Genomic DNA, 25,591 nt, shown 5'->3' with positions numbered 1-25,591 from the left:
GTATGCTATTAGAGACCTCATGTTTCACTATGAGATTTATCTACCTGGTAATGATCAACTCCGCATTACGCCCCCTAATTGGAACTACAGTTAGCTTAGAAGAGAAAAGGGGAGCCTACTGTCTGATTTTAGGAGACATCATTGGATCGTTCTCCAAAAGTCTTGGTCTTAAGAAACAGGACCCTTTCACCTCACAAGCCTGCATATTGTCTCCCAGAGAGTCCTCAAAGTTCCTGTGGTGGCTGGAGCTTTCTGTGCTGCAAGTGTACGTGTGGGGACAATGATTGCTTTCCACTACCTCGATATATTTTCATATCCAGTTTTCTCCTGGACTGCTGTTATCACATAGGAAGAATGCTTGAAGCTATCATTAAGGAATTTTCCTGAGATTCTCTTCTGTAGTGCAAAGAGCTCTTTATCACAACATAATTGACTCTTCGATCAGCAAGGCAGAAATAACAAAGATAAGTTGAATGTCGTCTGCGTTTTGTTATAACTACCGCAATATTCAAGCCTACAGTGGGTATGAGATTTGACCTTGAATCCATGTGTCTCCTGCTACTTCATTCTTTTCTGAGCTGTGACTCTCTGTACTTTTGGTATCTCTTTGCCAACATTGTCTCCTGAAATCGCATATGTTGTTATATAGCTTTTATATAATACGATTAATAGAAAGTTTAAATCATGTTCACAATTGGTAACCGTTAAATGTTTGCTGGAACTGAATAGACATTAAACGACTCTGTTCATGTGTGACCACACAATGTAGTGTGTGGTAGGAATAACGTGGAACTCAGGTGTTGGGAATTCAGGTATTATAAGAAAGCAGTGGTATTGCTTCATCTAGCCCAGTCCAAAATAACAGCCTCGCTCTAAGTGGATAGGAATAGACAGATGAATGTGGGCGAGGAGGGCAAAGGGCAAATATAAGAAACCCGCAGAGGTGTGAAACAGCTAATATATATATGGAACTGTAAACAGATTGTCTCGCCGATGCAGTGTTGGAAGCAGACTGTGAAGAACGTGGCTCAGGCAGCGATGGAAAGGAAGCACAGACAATAAGCAAGGACCTCACTGTGGAGGACCCTGTAGGGCATGTTCATGCCAGTGATGTGGGGAGGTTGAAGCTCCCTAGCATGGGGACCTCATCTGCCTTGTCTCCACCACATAGCTAACATTGTGTGCGCATCTGCCTTACCACACCTGACCTGTGGCATCTAGTGTTACGTTGATGCATGAAGATAGGACACTCTGCCGAGGAGTGCCATGGTCCCACCTCTACCTTGCACATTCTGCCCTACCTCACACATGCTGTTCTGCCTCACACATGCTGCCCTACCTCACACATGCTGCCCTACCTCACACATGCTGTTCTGCCTCACACATGCTGCCCTACCTCACACATGCTGCCCTACCTCACATATACTACTCTACCTTACATCCACTGCTCTAGCAGCAGCAGGGGAGATGAAGGTGATGAAACCCTGACTAAAAGACCACAGTGGTGATGAGAAAAGATGCAACAGAGGAATGAATGGATCTCAAGTCTTTGGAAGACTAAATATATACACACTTGAGATTAGGAGCCAGTAAGAGAAAAGAAAGTTCAGATACTTGGACGCCACATTTGACTGAAAGAACACAAGGAAAATCATAGACTACAGAAGAGACTAAGTCAAGGTCTTTGACAAAGACCTTCATACGTAGATTGCTTTACTTTTAAAATGAAAAGGTGGGGGTCAGCAAGATGGTTCATTGGGTAAAGACCCCTACCACCAAACCTAACAACTTGAGGTCAGTGCCTAGGACCCACATGGCAGAAGGAGAAGAGAAAGCCAGCTCCCTCAAGCTGTCCTCTGATTCACACACACACACACACACACACACACACAATGACCTATATAGCTGCATACACTCACATACATGTAGACACATACAAATACAGTACTAAAGGGAAGATAGGTGACTACGACGGAAAAGTTAGCTCAGAGGAATAATGTGTTCTGATGTTACACAGCAGAAAACCATGAGCAATGATAGTATCTACTCAAAAGGGGCTGGATGGCATTTTAAATGTTTCGTCACAAAAAACAGACATGTCAGGGAATATTACCCTAATTTGAACATTGTACAAAGGTGTGTGTGTGTGTGTGTGTGTGTGTGTGTGTGTGTGTACGTGTGTGTACACGTGTGTGTGTGCATAAACACTGCATGGCACATCATAAATTAGTATAGTTTGCAATGTGTCAATTTAAAAAGGGAACTCATGAAGGAATTCTAACAGATTTTCAATGACACACTAGTAACACTGAATTATTTACACACACACACACACACACACACACACACACACACACACACACCTCCTATAGACATACAGAGCAGCACTAGGTAAACAGTATACGTTCAAACATGTGTACCTATTGAACTACTTCCCTAGCTAGGCCCAGTGTCACTACAAGTCACCCACATATAGCATCGGCAGAGTAAAGAAATGATCACAGCCAAATGCACCCTGGTAACCTGATGAGCGGCTCTCAATGCATCAGCACCAAAAACTGTGTTAGCATAAGAGCTGCTTTACTGGTGTCGTTCATTCGCTTAGCCTTCTCTCTCCAGAGGCCATGTGCTTGGGGTTACACGCACTTGTCAAGGGGAGGAAATGACATGATGGGGTTGGGGTGACTGTAATCTCAGGGGACACTTTGGTGGCCTTCCCCCAACTCTTTATAGAGGGGGAGTGTCAGTGGGTCCAGTTTTTTGGGGTGGGGGTCCCATATTGATTTCGAGGTAGCAGTGGCTAAGTCATTCTCAGAAATCAGAGCTTCATGGTCCCTTCTTCACATTGAGAACAAAACGTTACTGAGACCAAAGCATTTTGGCGTAATTAAATTACCACTTAATCACCACAAAGAATTTTGGTAAGGAGAGAAGTCACCTAAAACTCTACGTATCAGCTCAGAGTCAGCTGTATCATAGGCTTCACTTCACGTGGTTTCTTAGCATTTGACTACTTCGCATGGGGAGGGAAACGATGATTGTGAGCCAGAGAATTCCAAATAAATACTGCTTTCACTCTTTTTCAGTAGAATTCTAGCATTTGGTGAGCTGTAAACAGATCTAACCAAACAAAGAGCTTTAACCACTGTTCCACCTCACCCGCCCTAGAAATGGGTTTTATTTTAACAGGATATACATTTAGGATTAGTGGTTTCTTTCTGTAAAAGGAAACTCAGCACAGGTGAGTTTGGGTTTCCCCATGAGGATGGAGTATCCAGTTGGCAGCGCCGTAGGTATCTGTCTACGCTCTTAGAAGCAGAGTCAGCTCAGAATTCAAGGATCAGTAGTTCTTACATTTTTTTACTCTGCGTTGTTTGTGTGTGACACGGGAATTAGGGGACATGTGTTGCCATAGCACACACATAGAGACAAGGACAAATGTGTGGAGTCAGCTCTCTCTTAGCAGTTTTTATGTGGCCTTGGGGCTCTGACTCAGGTGCCAGGCTCACAGAGCAAGCCCCTTCTCTTACTGAGCTGTCTCTCAGGTGGATGATCAGTAGTCCCTAGGAGGGCTCTTGTCAGCACAGCCAGCAGTGGTGAGACCTGAACAGCAGCGTCCCTACAGAGCCAGAGGAGGAAGCTCAGTGACATCGGTGAGGCCAGGGAAGGACCCCGGTCAAGACAAGTCCCAGGAGGCAGGGATATAATGAAGGTCATGAAGAAAAGAATGGGGAAGTGAAGCCAGGAGCTTCCCTCCCCAGCAAAGCCCTAGTCTCTCTATTAGGAGCGGCTTCTCTTCACTCTTGGGAGCCAGCAGAGAGGAGGATCTCATGTCCTCGTGTCTCCACATATGTTTATGGAGGATGCCTTTGCATATACAGTTGACTTCAGATTACTTTCTTTCCTCAGTCTTGCTTCCATATAGTTTGGCTAGAGGATCTGTGCCTGCTAATGTAATGAGTTTGGCTGCCATGCAAGTATTTCGGTGTTTATGATTTCCTTGGTTATCCAGCACATGTCACCAATGTTTAATCAGTGGGATTTGGGAGGTTCAGTTGGTTAGTTAGTTGGGTTTTGTTTTGTTTGGTTTGGTTTTTTGTTTTTGTTTTTTGTTGTTTTTGTTGTTGGGTTTTTGTTTTTTGGGTTTTTTGTTGTTGTTGGTTTTTTGTTTTGTTTTGTTTTTTTTGCATTTTCTGCCCCTGTTCTGTATGAAGCAAATACCTTGCCCAGAGGCAGACAGAAATAGCTTGCAGCTAACTATGTACTTCACCATGAGTAAAGAAATAATAAAATAAAAATAAAATAAAAACTGTAAAAACGGTAAAGAAGGTCATCTTAGTGAGTGCTGTGTTCATTTATTGTGCCCAGCAGGGACTGTACTGGCTGATTAGCGTCAGTTCTGATCTGTGTTTCAGCCACAGAAGGGTGTGATTTTACCCTCCTGTCCCCCTATTCTTTATATAAATTACGGTTTCGCTGCATTACCTAGTGCGGTGCGATCGATATGCAGGATTTAGCATCTTTAATTTGGGGATGGTTGTAACTTGACACCCTTGTTTCAATAACTTTTCACTTGTTCATCTCTCTCCTAGGCCAAGATTGTATTAATTTTTAAAATGTCCAGTAGAAGTATTTCAGTAAAGAAATGTTTTTAAAACCATCCCTTTCAGTTCACAGGACCTGTTCTGCTTAAAGTTGAAACGAGATGTATCTAATAATAGCTCTAGGCGTTTTACCAACTGAACTGTCAGAGTTCATTCTTTGCTGTGGCACTTTAAAGGTGCATTTTATTCTGTTTCTCCCGTTTGTGAAGGAGCTGAAATGTAAAGAAATTAAGAGTTTTACCGTAGCCACAGAGGCGTTAGATCTGAGGAGCCTTGGTGTTGCTGACTACAGACTTACTTTCCTCCTCTGAGCTGGCTTGAAATATTAATAATGCCCTTGAAAGCGTTCTCATCCGGTTTTGGGTTTTTTTTCCCTCAGGTATATTGATTTATATTTTTTTTAACTTAAAAACTTCACAGCAGACGACTGCGAATGGTTCAGAAGTTATTAAGTTTTCAATTTAAAAGTAAAACCTAACCATGTCATATATGACATGTCTGATTGAGAAAAATAATAGCCTTAGCTTCTGAAAAGTTTCTCAGGAAAGCACCGGCCTCATTCCTGAGTAGTTCTGGGTGTGATCTTTGTCTTCTCTCCTGGTCGCCACTTGCTTAGCAGCCGTTTAGCCTGGCAAAACGAAATTTAAATTATACCCACTTTGATCCAAGCCAAAGTGCTGTTACTTAATTTTTTATTTTCTAACTTTATTTATTTATTTCTGCTTCGAATATCAATATTAGAGGTTAAGAAGAGACTAGACTTCAGATGCGGTAATAAAGCTTAAATGCTGATATAACTCAGTATGGAATCACACGTAAAGTTTGAGAAGATATGTTTTGGAGGTTATGAATTAGCAGCCCAAGTAATATTTTAAAAAAAAACTTTTGGAGGTTCAGCATTAATAAGATAACTTCAAATAGTTGAGAACATGATCTTGAAAATAATTACGAGTGTGGATTCTTGTTATAATACTCAAGATACCTGAAAATCAAATATAATTTTAGAAATTCAGATATTTTGTAATTTAATGACTACTTCCGGGAACATTTATGATAGCTAATACGTTTTAAATAACAATTGTCTATGAGTAACGGGTTCTAGACAAGAGCCCCCCTCAAGCGTCTTCTTTATTCATAGTTGGCATTTGTCTGTCTTCCTGGTTACACTGAAAAGACAGAACAGAGTGAAGGAGGAGGCCAGGCACTACTATGCCCCATTCAACCCCCATACTCCATGTATCAGATTCGAAAGGGGAAGCCAGAATCCCTAACTTGGAGGGGGCCTCAGATCAAAGATCAGAAACCGATTTTCCCTGCAAGCTGATCCTCACCTCTGTGCACTTTTTCTTTCTCACCCTCCAACTTTGCTTTTGTCCTTTAGATCACAGCCCAAGAACCCCTGAGTCACCATATCCTGCTGGCTGTACCTTTTCTCTGTGTGATTTTTCTCATCCTTGGCTCTTGAGTTCTAGAACTGCAGACAGTCAAGTAGCATTCTAAGATCCTTTGCCATTCTGTGCCAAAACATGAAAGCAGGCCTGTGTCCTGCCTTGTTCCATGATCTATGCTAGAGACAGCCAGAGACAGCCCCGCCTCCAAGCTTCATCTGCAATTCCTGAAAACAGTCACCTTGTCTGTCCACCTCAGGGACAGATCTGGAAAGCAGCCCTCAGCAGGCGTGACAGACAGTTTCAAGGCCAATGGTAAATATGCTTATGGAATCCCAGAAAGAGGTCTGGAAAGGAAGAAACAAATTTCATGTGGTAGACCCACCTGGCCTGGAGTCTAAGGAGGGGCCTGGCTAGAAAGATTGTATATGATATGGATATTGCAGTCAAATTATGTTCAAAACTCCATCCAATTATGTGAATAGACCTTAAAGGCTGCAGATACGTCTTTCCAACATTGCCTTTAACTACTTATATTTCAAGATTGCGTGCCTCTCAGCCCTGTTGTGTCCTAGGAAGCCAGTTTCAAGCAGTGTTTAAGAGCAGCCTTGCAAGGCGAGGCAGGGTTCTGAGTTGGTTTGATTTCTGAGTTGTCCACTTTCTGACCCTGGAGCCCTGGGCAGAGCACTTTATCTGCTGAGCAGAGGTAATAAAATCTTCCTGCGTGGTTGTAGCTCAAGTAGGAGAGGTTAAGTCTTTAAGAGGCTTAGCTCAAGTGACTGCTCCGTAGATCACTGCCCTGTCATCATCTTCATAATCACTGACACGGTCTCCACAGCTGCGATTCCTCATTGTCTGTAACTATGTGATGACCTTGGGCAAATCGAATGGCCTTTCAGAACCTCCATTCCTTCATTTATTCAGTGTCTGGGTGTGGGATGATTAAGCTTTCTCAGTGGTTGAGCAAGAACCTTGTACAGCTCTTCCCTTCCCTTCCCATTCAACTCGGGCATAACTTCCCCTTCAGTCTCTCTTGGAAATTGTGCACCGTTAGCTAAGACACAGGCAATATCACCATGCGCTTTATTTTGATTAAACTTGATAGGTGAAGATCTGAATCCTTTGTACGATGCTGAAATAGCCTGGATTAAATACGCAGTTACAGCGGAAGTAGTTGCCTACAGAGAGATCCATGGTGGAGTTCCTGTACTCACAGGCTCTTCTGGTAAATTAAAAATCAAATCTGATTTACAAAAAGATGTTGAGTTTGCCTGTAACTCTTCTGAAACATTTTTTTTAATATAAATCTCTTTGAATCACAGTCTTTGTGAGTTGATTTAATCAGATTTCTCTGTCTCTGAAAAACAAGCATGACTGCAAATATTTGTAGCTAGTTCCAGGAGAGAGGGTAGTCCGTGAATCCCAAATCAAGAATCCTGACATTAAACCAAAACAGAGCTAAAGCCAAGGAAAATGGAACACGCTGCCGATGTTGGAGCCCTTCCTAAATTTGGGCTTCGGTAACCTGGACCCTTAGCATCAGGGAGGCAAACAGAATAACATCTGTCATAGGTGGTACTCTGTACCCATGAGAGCCACAGTGTCATCCCCCATCCAGACATGGGAAGGCAGTTGCTTCAGATAAGGAAAGCAAGTTTGAAGCAGTCCTCCAAAAACCCGTGAGTGATATGAGATGGGAGCAAACTTCCATCTCGGGTCTTGCTATTACAGCTATTACAGGGTGGTAAAGAGCCCTGCACTCCTTCCTGCTTCTTCCCAACCTCCGAATCTTCACACATGAGATCACAGACAGAAAGGCAGAGGTTACTCTTCCTTGTGCTCTCTGCACAAAGGACCTCCTCAAACCAGTGTGGTACTGACAGCCGGTTTTGCCTTCTCTCGAGCTAGAAGTTTAGCTGTCTTATAACAGCGGTGCGTTGCTGTTGGGACGGACGGGTGGGCAGAGGACTGAGAGATGACAGACTCTCTTGGCCAGACATGACTCAACCAGTTCTGATCCCCTACGTGCCCCAGTAAGAGTTCACCGCTGATGGCTATATAAAGCAGTTGTCAGCAGAGAGGTGGCCTCTCAGATTCAGAACGTCCCATCTGCCAAGTCCCACATGAGAAAAGTGAAGACAGGGCCCATCTGGAAAAGAAGACCTGCTTCTAGAAAGATTTATTACACAGGGGTCAGGTTGCACCCAGGAACGGGCTCACCCAAGTTGACTCCTCCTGCACTCACCCATTCATTCACATTTAAGATGACTCATTAATCTCTTCAAAATGAAGGGATAAACAGAGGGCCTTATCCAAGGGATAGAACAATCAATCAGTCTTACTGGAATTCTGTCTTGCCAATAATCTAATAGTGACCTTTCTTCATAAACAGCCTAAGTCACTATTGTGAAGAAATGACCCTGGTTTGCATGGGTTTTAAAAAAAAAAAAACTATGCTAAGGTGAGGCCTGTGTCCTCGTATTCTAACCAGTCAAAGAACATTCTTAGTGAGCTGGGACTATGCTTATGGATCCATTTTTGGTTTCAAGTCATTTTAAGATATGCTATCTTATCACTTCAGACTTCACAGTGTGTTTTCTCACTGATATTAAAGGCACTGTGTGGCTTGGGATTTGATTTAGATTTTCCTTGTGATTTCCCACGTGATCCAAAGTGTCTGACCTTTATTTGGCATTAATGAGGAAAACACACCTTGAGAATATTTGAGAGGAAATATGCACATTTAGGGAATGAGTGACATCTTATGTGTCGTTTTTCTTATAGGCTGTGGATGGTACAAATGATAAAATTCTTAGACCAGACGTGAGAGGAGACTCACAAGAAATGTTTATGTAAAAGCCCTTGATATACAAATATATGGAGATGCTCTTAAAAATACATTAGTGAGGAATGACATTGAGAGATGGCACTGCCAGGAAGGAGAATTTTGATTACTCGGGACCCAAATAAAAAGTTTCACCTGACAGCATGTGCCTGAAATTCCAAGAAGCAGAGACAGGAGGCTTCCTGAGGCTGGCTGGCTAGCTAGTCTAGGCCAAATCACAGCACTTTGGGGTCAGTGAGAAACCCCTTCTCAAAAACAGACTGAAAACCAAAGTGGAGAGCAATTGAAAAAGACACCTAGTGTGGAGCTCTGCCCTCCACATAACACGCGCGCGCGCACACACACACACACAGAGAGAGAGAGAGAGAGAGAGAGAGAGAGAGAGAGAAATTTGACAGGGCTCAGGATGCAACTTAGTGGGTAGAGTGCTTTCCTGCTGCTCCCAAAGCCCTGCGTTTGACCCCCAGCACAGATAGTAAGTATGATGGTGCATACCTATATATTATAGTCTTATTGCTTAAAACACGGAAGCAGGGGGATCCGAAATGCAAGGTCATCTTCAGCTACGTAGTGAGTTCAAGACTGGCCTGGAATGGTTGAAATCCCATCTCAGATAAATAAACAAACAAGTTGACCTCTTTGAAGTTTTGGATAAAGTTTTATAGATAATATATTTTCTGTGTCTTGTGAAACCTCTAACTGGGACCATTCTGTTCCTTTTGTCCTAGTTTGTCAAATGTACATAAAAGTCGGTAGGTCCCTTCCATTAGCCCGTCTGTGGGCTGAAGATATTTACATGCCTATAAATGGAGATGAACGTAACTATTTGGTAGATACCATGGCAAATGCTGTATCTTACACATACCCAAGATGGGTTTTTCTTCCCAATTGTGTGTCATCTCATCTGTGATAATGAGATACCACATTTTAAATGTTACTGACTTCCTAAGAACTTTATAAATACTAAGAAAACTATAACAGTAATATAGAAGCAGCCCTTAAAATCATAATGACACTAAAATTGTGTGTCTCCATATGACACTAAAATTGTGTATCTTCCTTGGAAAGACTGGAGGAAGTGTGGCCATTCCCACATCTCTCCTCCTGAGTGCCTGCCCTGGGTCTGGCACTGTTTCAGAAGCTGGGGAGACCTTCTGAAAAGTAGCTGTTGGGTTCTTGCTGACTAAATTCTGGAGAGGAGACAAGGAACCTCTACCCAGCTGGGGTGGGAGAGGGGAAATCCATGATGAGGAAACCTCTTTGGAAGGTAGTAATTTGGCATTCGGGAAAAGAGAAGGGGAGACTAAGACCTTGGGGAAAGTGGAGGAGGATGTTACTAAGCAGAATTTGAATTGTGCAAGGATGTCACCCTGTGGTAACTGTAGACCATGCTCACACGTATGACTCCCTTTAGTGCACCGGGAAAGTCTTTTACCTTGGCATCATCAGATAGATATTTTTAAACAATTTACTTGGCTGCTAGGTTGAGAACCAAATGTAGGAGAGCATCGGCGGCTCCATGTTTTCCTGGTAAGAGCCGGTAACTAGGGTGCAGACAGAGGTGGTCTGGAACTAGACCATGGAGTGACACAGAAGCCTGAAGGGGAGGTAGAAACAATAGGATTCGGTGGCAACTGGGATTCAGGCGAGAAGCCAAAGGGAGCATCAAAGAAGCACATATGTTAACATCTTGCTTACATCCTGACTTTAAGTGATACATTCTCTGGCCATTCTAACACTTTTAGTTTCTCCTTCTACGGCAGTAGTTATTATTAAGCTCACAATATTCATATGTCTACAGCATGGCTCCAGGTATTAGGAAGTATTTGCAAACATAAGAAAGATTTCTGGAGGCTCTTCCCTTCCTATCCTGTAGCCTTTTGGTTTGGGTTTATTTTGTTTATTTTGTTTATTTGGTTGGTTGGTTGGTTGGTTGGATGGATGGATGGATGGATGGATGGTAGGTTGTTTGTTTGTTTGTTTGGTTGGTTGGTTGGTTGGTTGGATAGTTAGTTGTTTGGTTGTTTGGTTGGATGGTTAGTTGACTGGTTGGATGGTTAGTTGTTTGTGTGGTTGTTTGGTTGGTTGGTTTGGTAGTTAGTTGTTTGGTGGGTTGGTTGGTTGGGTGGGTGGTTAGTTGGTTTGGTTGGATGGTTAGTTGGTTGGTTGGTTGGATGGTTAGTTGTTTGTGTGTTTGGTTGGTTGGTTGGTTGGTTGGTTGGTTGGTTGGATGGTTAGTTGTTTGTGTGTTTGGTTGGTTTGTTGGTTGGATGGATGGTTAGTTGTTTGTGTTTTTGGTTGGTTGGTTGGTTGGATGGTTAGTTTGTTTGTTTGTTTGGTTGGTTGGTTGGTTGGTTGGTTGGTTGGATGGATAGTTGGATGATTGGTTGGTTGGACGATTGTTTTTTCCTAGTAATTTTTACAAAATACCATGTATCTTATTAGTCTAAAATTGTTTTAGGGACCCATTTTTCAGTTCATATGTCTAATTGAGTAAATGAAGAAGCAAAGGTTACTATAGATAATCTGGCCTCTCCACCGATAACCTTATAGGCCTGCTTTGAGTATGCAAACTTGTGACAATCCAACCTTACCATCACATCACTGAAACACAGTTATTTTTTTCATTAAAAGGGGGTTATTTGCTTGCTCAAGAGTTAGTTGAAAACACCAGACCCCTCTAGTAATGTAATTAAAAGCTTATCAATTAATTAGTCATTATGTATTTGCCAGAAGGAATTCATATAAAAGTGCTGATGCTGGACTCTTTGAGGGCCATCCTCAACTAAAACTTAGTTCACAGTGAAGGAAAAAAGAAGCTAAAATTTGGAATTCTGAATTTAAAAAAAATGATAGTTTCTGATTTTCAAAAAAATTCAAAGATATTAAATTTTTATAGGGTTTTGTGAATTCATACCAATTATAAATTGATTTTTTTAAAACAAGATCATGTTCTGTTCACAAAAAAGTAAGCACTTTTTCACACACAGAAAACTGAGGTCTAGTTATGGCTCTCTGAGTATATTAACATACAACAAAGATCATGGCTCTGGCTTTCCAAGGAAGTCGGGCCCTACACAGAGTATGCTGCCTCCACTCCAAGCCCTCCGTGCTAATGTTGCCATAGAGATGTTGTTGCTAGCACAATGTTGTACTGAAGGCAGCTACCCAAGAGCTAACAAAGTTCCCAGGGTCTACCCAGGAATGCAGGGCTCACCTGTGATCTCATGTTCAAGGAAAATGCTTTGAGTTCCGGAATGTTGGGCTCTGGCCTCAGGGCTGGAGGTAACAGAACTGATGGTAGAGTGTTTGCACGGCCTGTGGGAAGCCCTGGTTCAGTCTTCGGTATCCAATAGACTATGAGTGGTAGGACAAGCCTATAATCCCGGGACTCAGGAGATGGAGGTAGGAGAATCAGAAGTTCAAGGTAATCAACTATTCTAGTGAGTTTGAAGCCCACCCAGAACATGTAAGACCCGATCTCAGGAGGGAGAGTAAAAGAATGGACCTCATTTGTAAGGGGTAGCCCTGTACTCTTGACCATGTTCATATTTATTGCCAGGAAAGAAGACCATATAATAATGAGTTATTATAGTAAGATATAAATGCCATTCCCTTTATCTCTTATCCCTTTCTTGTTTATTCATTCAAGATATTTCATCGAGTGCCTTTTCTGGACAGTACAGTAGGCAAGGCAGTCACCAAATCTACTCTTTTAACTCCGAAGAGCTCAGTATTCCCTAGGGAAGAAGGTATCAACACAGTAGCACACACATCACCGTCTTCAGTACGGTAAAAAAGAAAAACATAGAAAAGGAAAAGTTGTCATGTTTAGAAGAAACCAAGATGTTTTTCTTACGAAGGTAGAGAATACCTTCCTAAGAAAAGTGCATAAAAAACAATGTTTTAAACAGAAGAGACTTAAAATAAGACAAACAAGGAGCCACATCCTGGGAGGTTTGACATGAATGAAGTCTTAGAACTGAGAAAGAATACCTATCCTAGAAACAGCTGCTGCCTCAGGAGGCGAACATTCTGGGGGCATCACCCCATACCCGACATTGCCTGAGGGCCAAGAGATAGGAAAGAAACAACAAAGGTAGGCACTGCACTGGATGGAGGCCCCTGTTTAACTGGTGTTATAAAGTGTAAAGGGATAAGTTGTTCTGTAAAGTTTGAAGATGACAGCAGATGCTGAGTTGAAGCCCTCGGGAGGGAGCCCCATGGTGACAGCTGAGGGACGCTGATAAGACAGGTCCTTCAATATTCTAGGCACCGTAATAAAAAAATTGATGCATCATTTCCCCCAGCTCTGCTCAGGGGATACTATTATTATTGTTTTATTCTCACTCATCAGATGAGGAAGTTATATCTTAAAAAGCAATTAATTTGTGAAATGTTCAGTTAGTAAGTAGCAGAGAGGAGATGTATATGGCTGTGTTGAATTTCAGGTCTATAACTCACAGAGGGAAGTCACAGAAAGCAGGTGAGTAGGAACATGGTTGACTTGACGCACTTTTAAGAATTCCATCGCCTAATATCGAGTACAATGGGTAACATTATGTATGTAACGTTAGTGTATGGACGTTTTTTTGAGGAGTCCCATCTAGGGTACCACATCTTATTGAGGAAACAGGCTCCCCTCCAAAAACTCTTAGCCTCCTTAATGCAAGAATTTAAGAACAGACTCAATGGGACGCTCAAGGGCAACTTTCTTGAAGTTGAAAAGAAACGCTCCAGGATGGGTAAGCTGCACGTCTCAGCAGCTGCTTAGAGAAAGGAGATGGAGAAGAGAAGAGGGGATACCTTTGGGTTAGGAATGGAGGCAGAGCAGACACATACAAAGGGAGGTAGCTTCAGAGGAAGAAGAGAAAGCCCCGAGCTATGGGAGAAAGGAGATTTAAGCTCTAGGCACATAAGAAAGTATATATATATATATATTACACACACATACACACACAGAGCTTTCTGTGTGTGGCCTCTTAGAGGCTGAGAGACCTAACAGCCACAGAGAGCAAGGATGCTTCGAAGGAAAAGTCCATTCTCATTAAGCAGTTATGTCTTCTATGTCTTCAATGAACTGTGTGCATCTGCCTTCCTGAGGTGGCCTCTTAGGAGACTGACCCGTCCATCTAGATTACTCTTGTGTTTTGATTAGCTCAGATGTTAGGTCCACCCAGGCCAAAGGTAAAGATCCTTTTCTTCTTTTCCAGGAGGAAATAGCTTTTTCTTTAATGACCTCCTATGCTTCTATAGATAAATAGATACTAATCCATCCATCCATCCATCCACCCATCCATCCATCTGCCCATCCATCCATCCACTCATTCCTTCAAGATATTTCATCAAGTGTCTCTTGTACCTACTTCTACGCCTACTCCAACCTCATTAGCAAGCAGCTGGTGAGGGCATTGAGTGAGTGTGAAGAGAGAAGTAGATACGTGTCATAAAGTCCACTAACCTGATTGGTCAGAAGGCGGAGAAATCTGACACAGCCGAATGTGAAGCAGAGACAGTCAAGAAGGGGCAACTGCAAAAAAAAAAAAAAAAAAGAACCAAAAAAAAAAAAGAAAGAAAGAAAGAAAGAAAGAAAGGGGCTGGGGATTTAGCTCAGTGGTAGAGCGCTTACCTAGGAAGCGCAAGGCCCTGGGTTCGGTCCCCAGCTCCGGAAAAAAGAAGAAAGAAAAAAAAAAAGAAGGGGCAACTGCGATGGCGAGGCTGTGATAGCTACTTAGATACAGTGCACATTACGGTGAGGAGGGATCTGGGAGGTTGTTAGAAGCTCAAGAAGAGAAACAATTTAGGTGCGGGATTATATTCTGGTGGTGGTAGAGAGGTCAGGAAGGACTAATTAAGGACTTTTATTCGGCTGTAGAAAATAGAGGTGGAAGTGCAAGGTACTCTGAAAGGGTTAAACTTCGGAAGAGTAGTCAGAGTGAGGTTCATGGACTGGAGTAAGGGGTAGTGGGTGGACAGTCCTAGCACAAAGCACAGGGTTGCTGCAGACCCATCCAAACCCCACCCCCGTCCTTTAGATAAGCCATTGGCGTGCCAGCTCTCTACAGAGTCCCTGTCTGTCCACAGTCTCTCCCATGGAGATATAAGCATTCTTTATCCCATTCTCCTACTGCTGCTGCACAGACACCACCCACCAGCTTAGAGAGACTACTGGTCTCAGGTTGCCTGGAGGCGGGGCTTGTTGAAACACAGGTTGCAGTGCCCGCCCCCAGAGGCCTGGGAATTTGTTTCCATCCCTTCTGAGGAGTTCCTGATATAGCTCGTTTGGAGCCCACACTTTGCCAACACTGACAGACACTAAGCGTATATAGAAGTGTACAAAGAAACTTTGAAGATTCATTGGTTGCAGACCCAGAGACAGTCCTGAGAAAGTCTCCAAGAATCAGGCCCAAAATACTTCATCTAACGCCAGCCATGCTTTGAATGAAATGCGTTTGCAGTTTCTAATGAGCCAGGGACTCCTTAAGAGAGATTTCATCATGAATGAAAGTTTGATTTTATAAAAAGGCAGAATCCCAGCATGACTGGCTTTTTTATCTTAATCCTCGGAGACTAACACAAGTGTTAGAGGCAGGAAAGCTCAGAGCTAGCCTGCCATGTCCCACTGAAGGTACTTGTGCCTGAGTTTATAGAGCCTGGAGAAACACACAGCTTCTAAGAGCTAATGTTAAAATCACCGTTTTGAACTGGGCATCTGATTTTTACAGTCGGCTTGCCTTTCTCTGGTCGTGACTTTGCAAGCCTGACGTTATTGATTCTGAAGTGTTGGCTCTGGCTGGCAGCAGTACTAAGTTGCACAAGGTACGTGCAAACATCGCTGAGATGACCTCTAACTAAATTCACCCGTCTTGGTGGGGAAAAAAAAACAAACAAACCACAGAGCCCCTACACCAATGGTAACGTGGACAGATCACATCTCATCCTTACGCTGACCACAGAGCCAAGACCCAAATGCCAGGAGATGTAGGGTGGCATCAGTTAAATATGGGAGTAGATACTGTATCATTTCACTCCCAAGCCTATATAGTGCTCATTTCAACATGATAATTCCCCCATATAACTGAAATTAGGATTTTGAGTTGGACTGCATAGACATCACTGCTAATGTTGTCAACATCAAATTGTCGTCAGCTTTAGCCTTTTTTAATTATATGCTCAGAATCTTTACTTAAAACCTAAATTTCCATGGGAAAGAAAGCACTTTTTTTTTCACACCAAATAGCTTGTAAATAAACTGTTCTCTGCTAACGGAATACAAATTGGGTTCATTTGGGAACCGGTTCTGCTCTGAAATAAAAAGCAAATTTAAATTGTAGATCTGGCTGCCCATTTAGGAAAAACAAAACAACCTCTTGAAATCTAAGTGATACAGAGAATTCCAAACCTTCGTGATAAATACTTTGTGGACACTGAGCTGTTTCGGTGGGGGGTGGGGGTGGGAGGGCATCTGATTTATCTTGCCACAGTGGAGCACATGGGGGACTGAGAAAAAAAAAATTACAATAAAGAAAGTGACTTGTCAGTCTTTTAGGATATATTTGGTTGGATGTCGTCAGAAGGTAGCCTGCCCTCTCCCTGGAGTCGAGTTGCAAACACTCTCCTCTATAGTAATTAGAGCTAGACGGCGATTACAGGACCTGTGATTTGTTCCGACGCAGTGCCTGCGGGCCGTTTTCCGAGAGCCACATCTCACAGTAGCACCCGGTTGAAATGATGGAAGAATTTATCTCTCAGTGTAACGCCGCGCACCATGCGTGAGCGAAGGCGTGAGCGCGGACTGTAATCTTTCAAAGGAAGGTAAGCGTCTCGGGCTGCTCAGCCTTCACACAGCAGATAACTTCTCCACAAAGAGTGTGACAGAAATATAAAATCGCCCAAAAGCTGCAGGAAAAGGGAAGCATCAGAATCAGGCTGGGGGAAAGTTAGCCCTTGCTAATTTTAAGACCCTCCCACCCCCACCCCTGCCTGCTCACACCTCACCTTACTTCTGGTTTTCCTAACTGATTTGTATTTAAAGTGTAAATATGGAGGCACTTGGCTAAATATCGTAAAGATGCGCTTGAATGATTCCCTGCCTGTCTGCCTGAGCTACAGTTCTTCTTTGCTTTTGAAGTTGTCTTAAAATAACCCGCTGGATAAAAACTAAAGTGTGTATTTAACCGACTGTGTGAGAATTGCCTCTCCTCTTTTCTCTTGTCTTTCTTTGAGCTGAGGCTGAGTCCACATTTATGCTGACAAAATAGTGACTGGTCGCCTGCAGTGAAATAGAGTGACACAGGTGATCTGAGCTCCTGTCACATGAGTTTGATGACAGGCACATTTTGGGCTGTAGCGGTCCGGTCCATCCAGTTTAAGTCAAACTCTAGGTTTCCTGTTTGTTCCATCTCTTTGGTGTAGAACTCTCTTGGGACAGCTGGTAGGTAAGCATTGCTCCTCCAGAGGGAGCAGTGTGTGCTGGGGGGGGGGGCACTTTTGTGTGTAAAATAGGTATTTGTGACATCCTCACTCCTACATGAAAGTTACCGCTTTTTCTTACCATGTCCCCCTCTTTCTTTCAATATTGCTGATTGTAAAACATGAATAAATGTCACCGTTAGGAAGGGACCTGGGAATCCTTGGTGGCAGGATGATGTTTTTATCTTACCACCAGCCCCAGTGGGACTTTTAGGTGGTTTGGAAAACATCGAAACAGCATCAAGTTCTTGTATTCTGCCTCACTGGTGGCTCAGAGGGGTAAGCAGTGAGGGTTTGGTGAACCCTTGCAACAAAAACTAGCATGTTAAAGCCAGAGCTCATTAATTTTCCCAAGGTCCTTCAGGCTCTGTGACGTGTGATCTCTTAGGCTGCACAGCTCCATGTTGTCATCACAGTAGGCTAGCACCCGATCCGAGAAGGACTTGGGGTCTAGTCCCCTGTCTGCTGCTCTTACCATTTGGTATTACGCCTTTCTTTTCTTTTTACTGCCGTTCGCTACGTGTGCATGTGATGTGTATGTGTTTGTGTACACATGTGTGCATGCACGTGGAGACCAGAGGTCTGTCATTTACATTTTGTCATAAACTCTTCTGTGGAACCTTGAGCTCACTGATTGAACAACACTATCAGCCCAAAGAGTTCCAGGGATCCAAACTAGCACCCTTGGGTCCTCACTCTTACACAGCAAGCAGTTGACAAATTAAGCCACCCCCCAACAAGGCACCACCCGTTTGTTTGTTTGTTTTAATGAAATTGTTTACTCGTGTATATCAATTCAAGATATAGCTTCAGAAAGGCATGGAATAACCATAAGCCATCCAGGGCTCTAGAAGACATCTTATTAAGTATCTATGTCAGAAGTCTACTTAGTATGTGCAGTAGGACCATGAGCCCTGAGGAGAAAAGCAGTTAGTGCTTGGATCACCCAGGTCACAATGAGGAGTTTCTATAAAAATACACAGTCAATATCCAAGATGCATCTAAGTTCCTAGCGTGTCCCCGTCTCTCACAGTGTTCTGCAGATGCCACAGTGGAAGCACATAGGATATCAGTCCTCAGGTGTTGCAGCCAACACAACCGTGTGTGACATCACCACAGATGTCTGGCCTAGTAGAATTGTTGTGTCTTGACCAGATCCTCATGCCGGCTGGCTTGCAGTCTCTTAGCTTATAATGGAACAACACAAGGAACTAAAACAGAATTAACACAGCCAAGCTGCAAAGGAGGCCAAGGCAAGATTTTATGAGTGCTTTCCCATCCCTAGTAGTGTTATGGTGAGGGAGGGACAAAGAGACAGTAAGACAAAACAGAGGGAGAGATGAGAGGCAGGAAAGACAGAAAGACTGGGAGTCAGGAAGAGAGAGACTGAGATCTGGGCTGTTAGGAGAAGGAGACAAATCAACCCGAGTTTGAAAATGCGTAGGGATTGTGCAACTTTGGAACTTTCCCTGGAATATGCTTCATCAAAGTATATTCAGTGAGCATCAGATCCATTTCTATGGTTTCCTTTCTCATTACGTGGGTGCCTTATAAAGCAGCAATTGCTTACAAAGCTGTGTGAAGTCCAGAAGAGACCAAGAGTTGAAGTAGATGTGATCTGAAAGGAAACATTGCGATCCTTGGCCGCATTATGCCATAAGTCATTGAAAAGAAGAGGAATGAGTACTTTGATAAAATTCTTCACGTTTGTGGGATTCCTCGTTAAGCCCACTATGCCCATCCCTCCCCACAGTTTTCTGATGAGCTAAGTGTTGCACAGGGGTAAGCAATTCCACGGGAAGCAAGCACACAGAGAAGGTAGTACCCAACCCAGAAAATGAGTTTACTGAGTGAGCCAGGGAGAAGCACTCGGGAAGTCAAAAAAGATATTCCACGTAAAGAATAGTATCTAGCTTTAAAAAAAAAAAAATCACATCGTTCGCAGGAATATGGATGAGAGTTAGTATGAAGTAAGTAGATAAGCCGGTCAGAGGGGCGAAAATCACACATCTTCTGTGTTCAATCATTAACAAGTTTCGAAAGCATAAAAACAGAATAACAAGGAACTTACCAAAGGAGGGGGAGCACAGAGGGCAAAGGGCAGTGTGGGCCAGTGGTACAGACCTGCACTTACAGAGGAAGGATAAACCTAGTGAGCCCACAGACAGCACCAGGTGATTCTACTTAATGATATCGTTTGGCGTACTAGAGATTTCCTGGGAATAGATTACAGGTGCCTTCACCACACACAAAGGTAATAGTAGGATGGTGTTAAACTGCTTACCTTCAGTAGACACCTTAAGATGCTGGGCATAATATACACTATTTATATAATGTTAAAAAAAAAAAAAACTTATACTGCATGGAGCAGAACAGCAAGATAGAGAAAACACCAAAGTCAAGTTGTAAAAACTGCAATGACGTTGTGATAAACATGTTCTTTAAATTAGAAGGGAAGGGAGGATGGACAGACAGACAGACGGAAGGACTTGGGAGATAGCCTAGTTAGTAAAGTTGCCCTGTCAGAACAGCCTGAGTTCAGAACCCACTGAAAAAAATGTCAGGTGTGGTGGCTTGCACTTGTAACCCCAGGGTTGGGGAGGCAGAGACAGCCTAACTTAGTTGGTGAGTCCCAGTCAATAAGAGAACCTGTCTTTAAAAATGTTAAAAAGAAATCAAGGAAATGCAAAAATAAGCAGTGATGCCTTGGAACCGCATTCCAGGTTGTCCTCTGGATTTCACACATGCACGTGTACCAGCACATATGAACATGCTCACACACAAGTATCTGCACATACATGAACACACACAGGAAGAAGAAAAAAGCCCATACAAGACCAACTAGAACAAAGCCTGTATGTACAAGAGTAAACACAAGGCCCAGGGCAGGGCTGTCGGCTCTGCTGAATCACTCCCAGTGCAGGCTGTCCTGGGGCATTCATGCAGGGCCTTATCTGATGCTGTTTTGCATATCACTCTGGGCCCAGGAACTGCTGCTTGACTAAAACAAGTGGAATCAATTGCTAGGATGTCAGAGGTGGCTGAGTTCCAAGAAGTCAAGCCAGGCATTGGCCAGTCTGCTAAACACCCACTAAAGCTATCCTGTGGAGTATTCTGCACCCCAGGGGCTACAAGATGCTCCCTGTCTGTCTGTCTCAGTGAGGTTGATAGGCCAGTACTCTGGTTCATAGCTCCTGTGCTTGGAGGCGTTTGATGTCCCTCCTTACTAGGTGTTGCTACTCCTGTGATTTTTTTTTCTTTGTTCTGTTTTTTGTTTTTGTTTTTTTTTCCTACACAAGGAAAAGATCATGGGGTGGGCATTCTAGGAGATAAAACTGGGAAATTCTAGAGGAGGAAATAGTGCTCATTCTGTACCCTTTTGCAGATCTAAGGCACACTCAGCTAGCTACCATCCTTCCTGCCCTCTCCCACACCCTAGTTTCACCCCATCCCCTGTATAGTGGGGTTACACACTCAGATAGCAGGCGTCCCTGGGGATATAGCAATGGTCCCCCTGCTCCTTGTGTTCCTGGATGTCACCTAGGAGTCATCTCTGCTTCCAGGAGAGAATGGCTTCATTCATGTTAGAGAGGGCCAGGAACATCCCCTTTGGTGATGGCTGCCATGATTGTTAACAGTCCACGGGCAGTTTTCCTGAATGCCTCGTAGCTATTATTATGATGGCCATGGAAAGGCACAGCACAAGGGGCCACAGTGGTTTCTGCCGTTTCTATTATTCCCAAGCTGTACTCTCTGGGAATCTATTGCTTTGCGTGGGTGAGAGGAACAGCAACATTTTTTTTTTTAATAGTGTTGAAGCTTTGGTTAATATTTAAATCCAGGAAACCCTTTCCTCTCTACCAAGGTAGGAGTAGAAGGCTCAGGCAGAGCAAATACTGTTTCCTGAAATTGAGCAAGCTGGGGTAGGGGTGGGGTATGTTTTTAAGGTTATTATTTACTGTATACCACAATTCCTCCTCCCCTACCTACCCCTTTTTAAGTTCTTAAATGTGAATAGTCTAGATATTGAATGCAGAAACCGAAAATCTTTCTCACCAGGGCGTGAAACATTTTGTGTCCTGGAGCTAGAATTTACAGCAGCAGCTGGTGCACTGGCCTCCTGAGCGCCAGTATCCAGCCCCTTTCCTGCTGGCCCTTTGTGCAAGGCTGGCCCAAAAAGAGCCAGAGGCCAGAAGGGCCTGCCGCTTTGATCTGCTCCAGCAGCAGGCCCTTTGCCATTGCTTGGGGAAAGGTGTCTTTTCAGACGGTTGAGTTCACTGCAGTTCAGGTAGTGCTTCCATATAAACCCGCCAACCGACCCAAGTGTGAGTGTCCCCTACCACAGTGCTGTTGGCATTTGTTATATCGATCCAAGCCATGTGGTTAAAAAGCCCGGTTTTAATGAACTCTGCTGTTGTCTCCTTTTCCCATTGGAGAAATTAAAAGACTTAATCAAAATGAGGTGTTGCAATCAATCTCCTGCTAATCTCTAAACTGGGCAGAAATGGCAGTCCTTGGCCACAACACTTTTTCTTTTATCAGTTTTCTCTTCCATTATTCATAGTGACACACACACACACACACACACACACACACACACACACATATTGACATTAAAATCTTCTTGGTTGAAATTCAAAGTTGGAAAGCAAAACAGACGAATATGAACTTAGATGACTGAGGCAAGGCTGCACTCTGGGGCGGTGCATATCTGTAACCTCGCTTCTCGAGAGTCAGAGGCAAGAAGAATAGGGCCACGAGCTCCTCAGCAGCACGGTGAGTTCAGACACTCAGGGCCAGCCTGGGCTGTAAGAGACCTTATCTCGACCCTTCTCTAATTCCCCAAGAAGGAAGACAATAATAATTACAATAATAAACCTGTAGTTCATAGACAGCTTAAGTGGTACTAAATATTCAAGTGGTGACACCGGACTATGGACTCAGACTATGCTCACCTGTCAGGTGCCATGGTGAGGTCTTCCTTTACTCAAGTCTAAACTGTATAAATCTAAACTATATCTACCTCTAACATTATATGAGATAGAACTTCTCTAGGAATAGCCCATCACTTGGGAGACGCAGCTGTCTTTCCCAGGAAGGCCTGTTTAGGACACTGCCTAAAATAAACCATAGATAGATCTAGGGTCCAGTTAGCTTTCTAATATGCTATGTGGGGACAGCAAAAGTCATTGCTGTGTTCATCTAAACAGCTTAAAACTGTTAGACCGCCTGGAAGTCTAAATGCCAAGGCTAGGAGTCACTGGGCAGACAAAGTTTAGGACCATCTCCCTGAGTTTTTAAGCCAAAAAAGTCACCAGGCTCCTGTGACCTCTCCTGTCCTCAGTTTTAGTAAATCCATGTCTGGAGATCATTCTGGCTTCTCTAAACACTCGGTAATTCAGGAACCAGCACATGGCATTCCCTTTTGATAAGTCAGGTGTGTTGAAAACACCACTTTCAAGGCTGGAGAAGGCATCTGCTAGAAGCCCGTGATTCCCCATCTTTAGTCTCCCATCTTGCACAACTGTTCTCCATCCTATGGGGGAACAAGTAGAGGAGCTATGGTAAAGCTGAAATGTTTCCTATTCAGTTTTGCCCATGTAAACTTAAATCGTGAAATGCTCCTATCTTTCTCAAAAGATTCCCAACCGCTGCAGAGCCTGGCACGTTCTTACCTAAACCACAATGTGCACTACATAGTAACTAAATCTCATTCTTTCGGCATTTAAATATAAGAAATTCAGTATGTGGGCCAGATAGTCAGAGAGAAATCAATCGCTACCTGGCTGTGTGTACTCTGCTGCCACAGCATGAGCAAAACCATCTTCCTGATGAATTCATCATTCTGTATGAAAGCTGTGCATTACTGGTAAACTGAAGGACATCATGGCTTACCATCCATCACGGCCCCACTGCTGCTTTCTCACGCAGAACCTCTTAGTGCTTGCACACCAGACAGAGCCTGGGGCTTCCAGGGCTTCCTTTGTAACTACAGCATTGCCCCAGGCTCCTGCAATGGCAGATGCTGAGGAATGTCTCTGCAAGCTGAGGGCACATGGAACCTTAGCTGCTCCCAGGCCCAGATGCCAACAGTTAAAACTACATAGACTCAGAGTGCTGAAGAGGTAGCTCAGTGCCTAAGAGGATCTGGGTTCAATCCCCAACACCTGTACGGAAGCTCACACATGTCTTCAACTCCAGCTCCAAAGAATCTGATTTCTTCTTTTGTCCCACAACCCATGGGCACAAGGCACATATATGGTACATATATTTACATACATGCAAGCAAAATACTCCCGCATATTAAATAAAATAATCTTTTTTAACTCATATAGCCTTAAACTTCCAGATACCCACCCACTCCTTACACATGATTGGGTATCAGTCCTCTCTTTTCTAAGGTCAGCGAAGTGGTGCTAACACCATGGGATGACCATTAGCTGACAGATCACGTAGAGCACAGTCAAGCAGACCATGGAATAGAGAACTCAAATCTCACCAAACACACTGTAATAACACGACAGCATTTGCAAACACCCTTTTAATTGGAGCGATTTTTCTTTTTCTTTTATTAATAATTTACTTAATCATGTTTTATGTGCATTGGCATGAAAATGTCAGATCCCCTAGAACTGGAGTTACAGACTGTTGTGAGCTACCATGTGGGTGCTGGGAACTGAACCCCGGTCCTGTGGAAGGGTAGCCAGAACTCTCTCAATCACCAAACTATGTCTCCAGCCCCAAGGATTTTTTTTCTTTTCTTATTTGTGGACATGTTTTCTTAACAGCACTGATCCTGTTTCTAGAAACAGCTATTAACGTATACAGAAAGGAACCCTGGAAGCCCCACTGGTTCAATGGGTTGGCACACAGGACTTCCAGAGAGGCATCTCCTCGCTGTTGAGGAAGGTGAAAAACAGCATAGCAGTGTACCTGGCCCTCAGATGAGGGAAAAGGCCCTAGGAGATGCTCTCATGCTGTCCTCCAGTCACTCTACCCTCCACTGCTTTCCATTCTCTCTTTAGAGACAGCCGTAATCCCAGCAGCATAGCCTGTCACAGTTTTATCATCTGCACCTACTCTCACAGTTCTTTTCCTCAACTTTGTTTTTCTCAAGAAATGTATTATTCATTAATGTATGTATAATTTGGTATCGTTCGTTCTCACTGCCAGAGCCCATTGTTGTGAATGTTTTGTTCTATAAGATCTCCAAATTGTTTTATTCTTTCTGTAGCTGATGTGTTAATCGACTCTTTTCCAGTCGGGACTTCTGTTGCTAGGATTATTCTATAATACATACTACTTCCGTCCAGCTTCTGTCTGGAAGCATAACAGCTGAGTCACAGGGGATGCTGCCGTACTAAGCTGACAGGAATATTGTCAAATACCTTTTTCCAAGTAGTTATAACAATTTATGTTTCATTGTTGGGTTCTAGCTTCTTGGTCAATGCTTAGACTCTTCCTTCATCGTAGATGTTAATCTCCTAATTATAACTCTCTCATCCCCGCAGCAGGATGAACCTCCTTTTGTAGAATTATTGGCCATTTTAATAACTACTTTTCTGAAATGTCCATTTGGGCTTCTCATTTTTCTTGTTCTAGGTTTTAATTCTCTTTCTAAAGATAAGGGACCAAAATGTATACCATCTATACTATATCTGTGTGTGTGTGCGTGTGTGTGTGTATGTGTGTGAGTATGTGAGATACACACACACACACACACACACGCACACACGCACACGCACACGCGTGCGCGCGCGCGCGCGATTCCAAAGAAAGATTCCAAGACTTTGTTCCCTCATGGCAAGCAAGTACTCTTCCATTTGAACTGCCTCCACACTCCCTATGGCATAACCTTTTCACAGTTAACTTTTGTGATTCCTGCTCTATATAGTAATGGTCTAGGTTTTCAAGACAAGAGCAGGAGTTTGGATCTAGTCTGCCTTAGTTAGGGATTTTCTTGCTGTGAAGAGACACCATGACCATGGCAACTCATAAAGGAAAACATTAAACTGGGGCTGGCTGTCACTTCAGAGGATAAGTCTGTTATCATCATGGTGGGGAACATGGTTGCATGCAGGCAGACATGGTGCTGGTGAGGTACAAGTGCTGGAGAGAGCTGAGAGTTGGTCCAAAGGCAGCAGAAAAAAGACTGTGTGCAATGCTGGGCATAGCTTGAGCCTAAGAGTCCTCAAAGCCTGCCCCCAGAATAACACACTTCCTCTGGCAAGGCCATACCTCCTAATAGTACCATATCCTATGGGTCAAAGATTTAAGCACAC

General features: G+C 43.4%; 1 protein-coding gene and 1 long non-coding RNA gene across 16 annotated transcripts in view; one reads left to right on the top strand and one right to left on the bottom strand.

Moving 5' to 3' along the window:
* Zfp385b (zinc finger protein 385B) overlaps positions 1-25,591 on the top strand; it is a 378,470-nt gene that overhangs the window by 254,443 nt on the left and 98,436 nt on the right. The window contains exon 1 of one of the 15 annotated variants that reach the window (XM_063283639.1): positions 6,102-6,307. The exons of 10 other annotated variants lie outside the window; for them this stretch is intronic. In XM_063283639.1, coding sequence (XP_063139709.1) covers positions 6,169-6,307 — 139 coding nt within the window. In that variant the 5' untranslated portion in view covers positions 6,102-6,168. Of the gene's footprint in view, positions 1-6,101; positions 6,308-12,084; positions 12,265-16,442; positions 16,653-25,591 lie in introns of those variants that run through there. 4 more of the 15 variants (XM_039104861.2, XM_039104864.2, XM_063283641.1 and 1 more) reach the window with 4 other exon arrangements.
* Positions 5,563-6,063, bottom strand: LOC134486393 (uncharacterized). Its single transcript, XR_010065245.1, has 2 exons — positions 5,936-6,063; positions 5,563-5,770 (listed from the first exon to the last, which is right to left on the bottom strand). It is a non-coding gene; the product is annotated as an uncharacterized LOC134486393 (long non-coding RNA).

Source organism: Rattus norvegicus, chromosome 3 (assembly GCF_036323735.1).
Source record: "Rattus norvegicus strain BN/NHsdMcwi chromosome 3, GRCr8, whole genome shotgun sequence".
In the NCBI taxonomy this organism is placed as follows: Eukaryota; Metazoa; Chordata; class Mammalia; order Rodentia; family Muridae; genus Rattus; species Rattus norvegicus.
The sequence above is the reverse complement of the archived record's forward strand: the minus strand, read 5'-3'. Positions and strand labels throughout refer to the sequence as shown.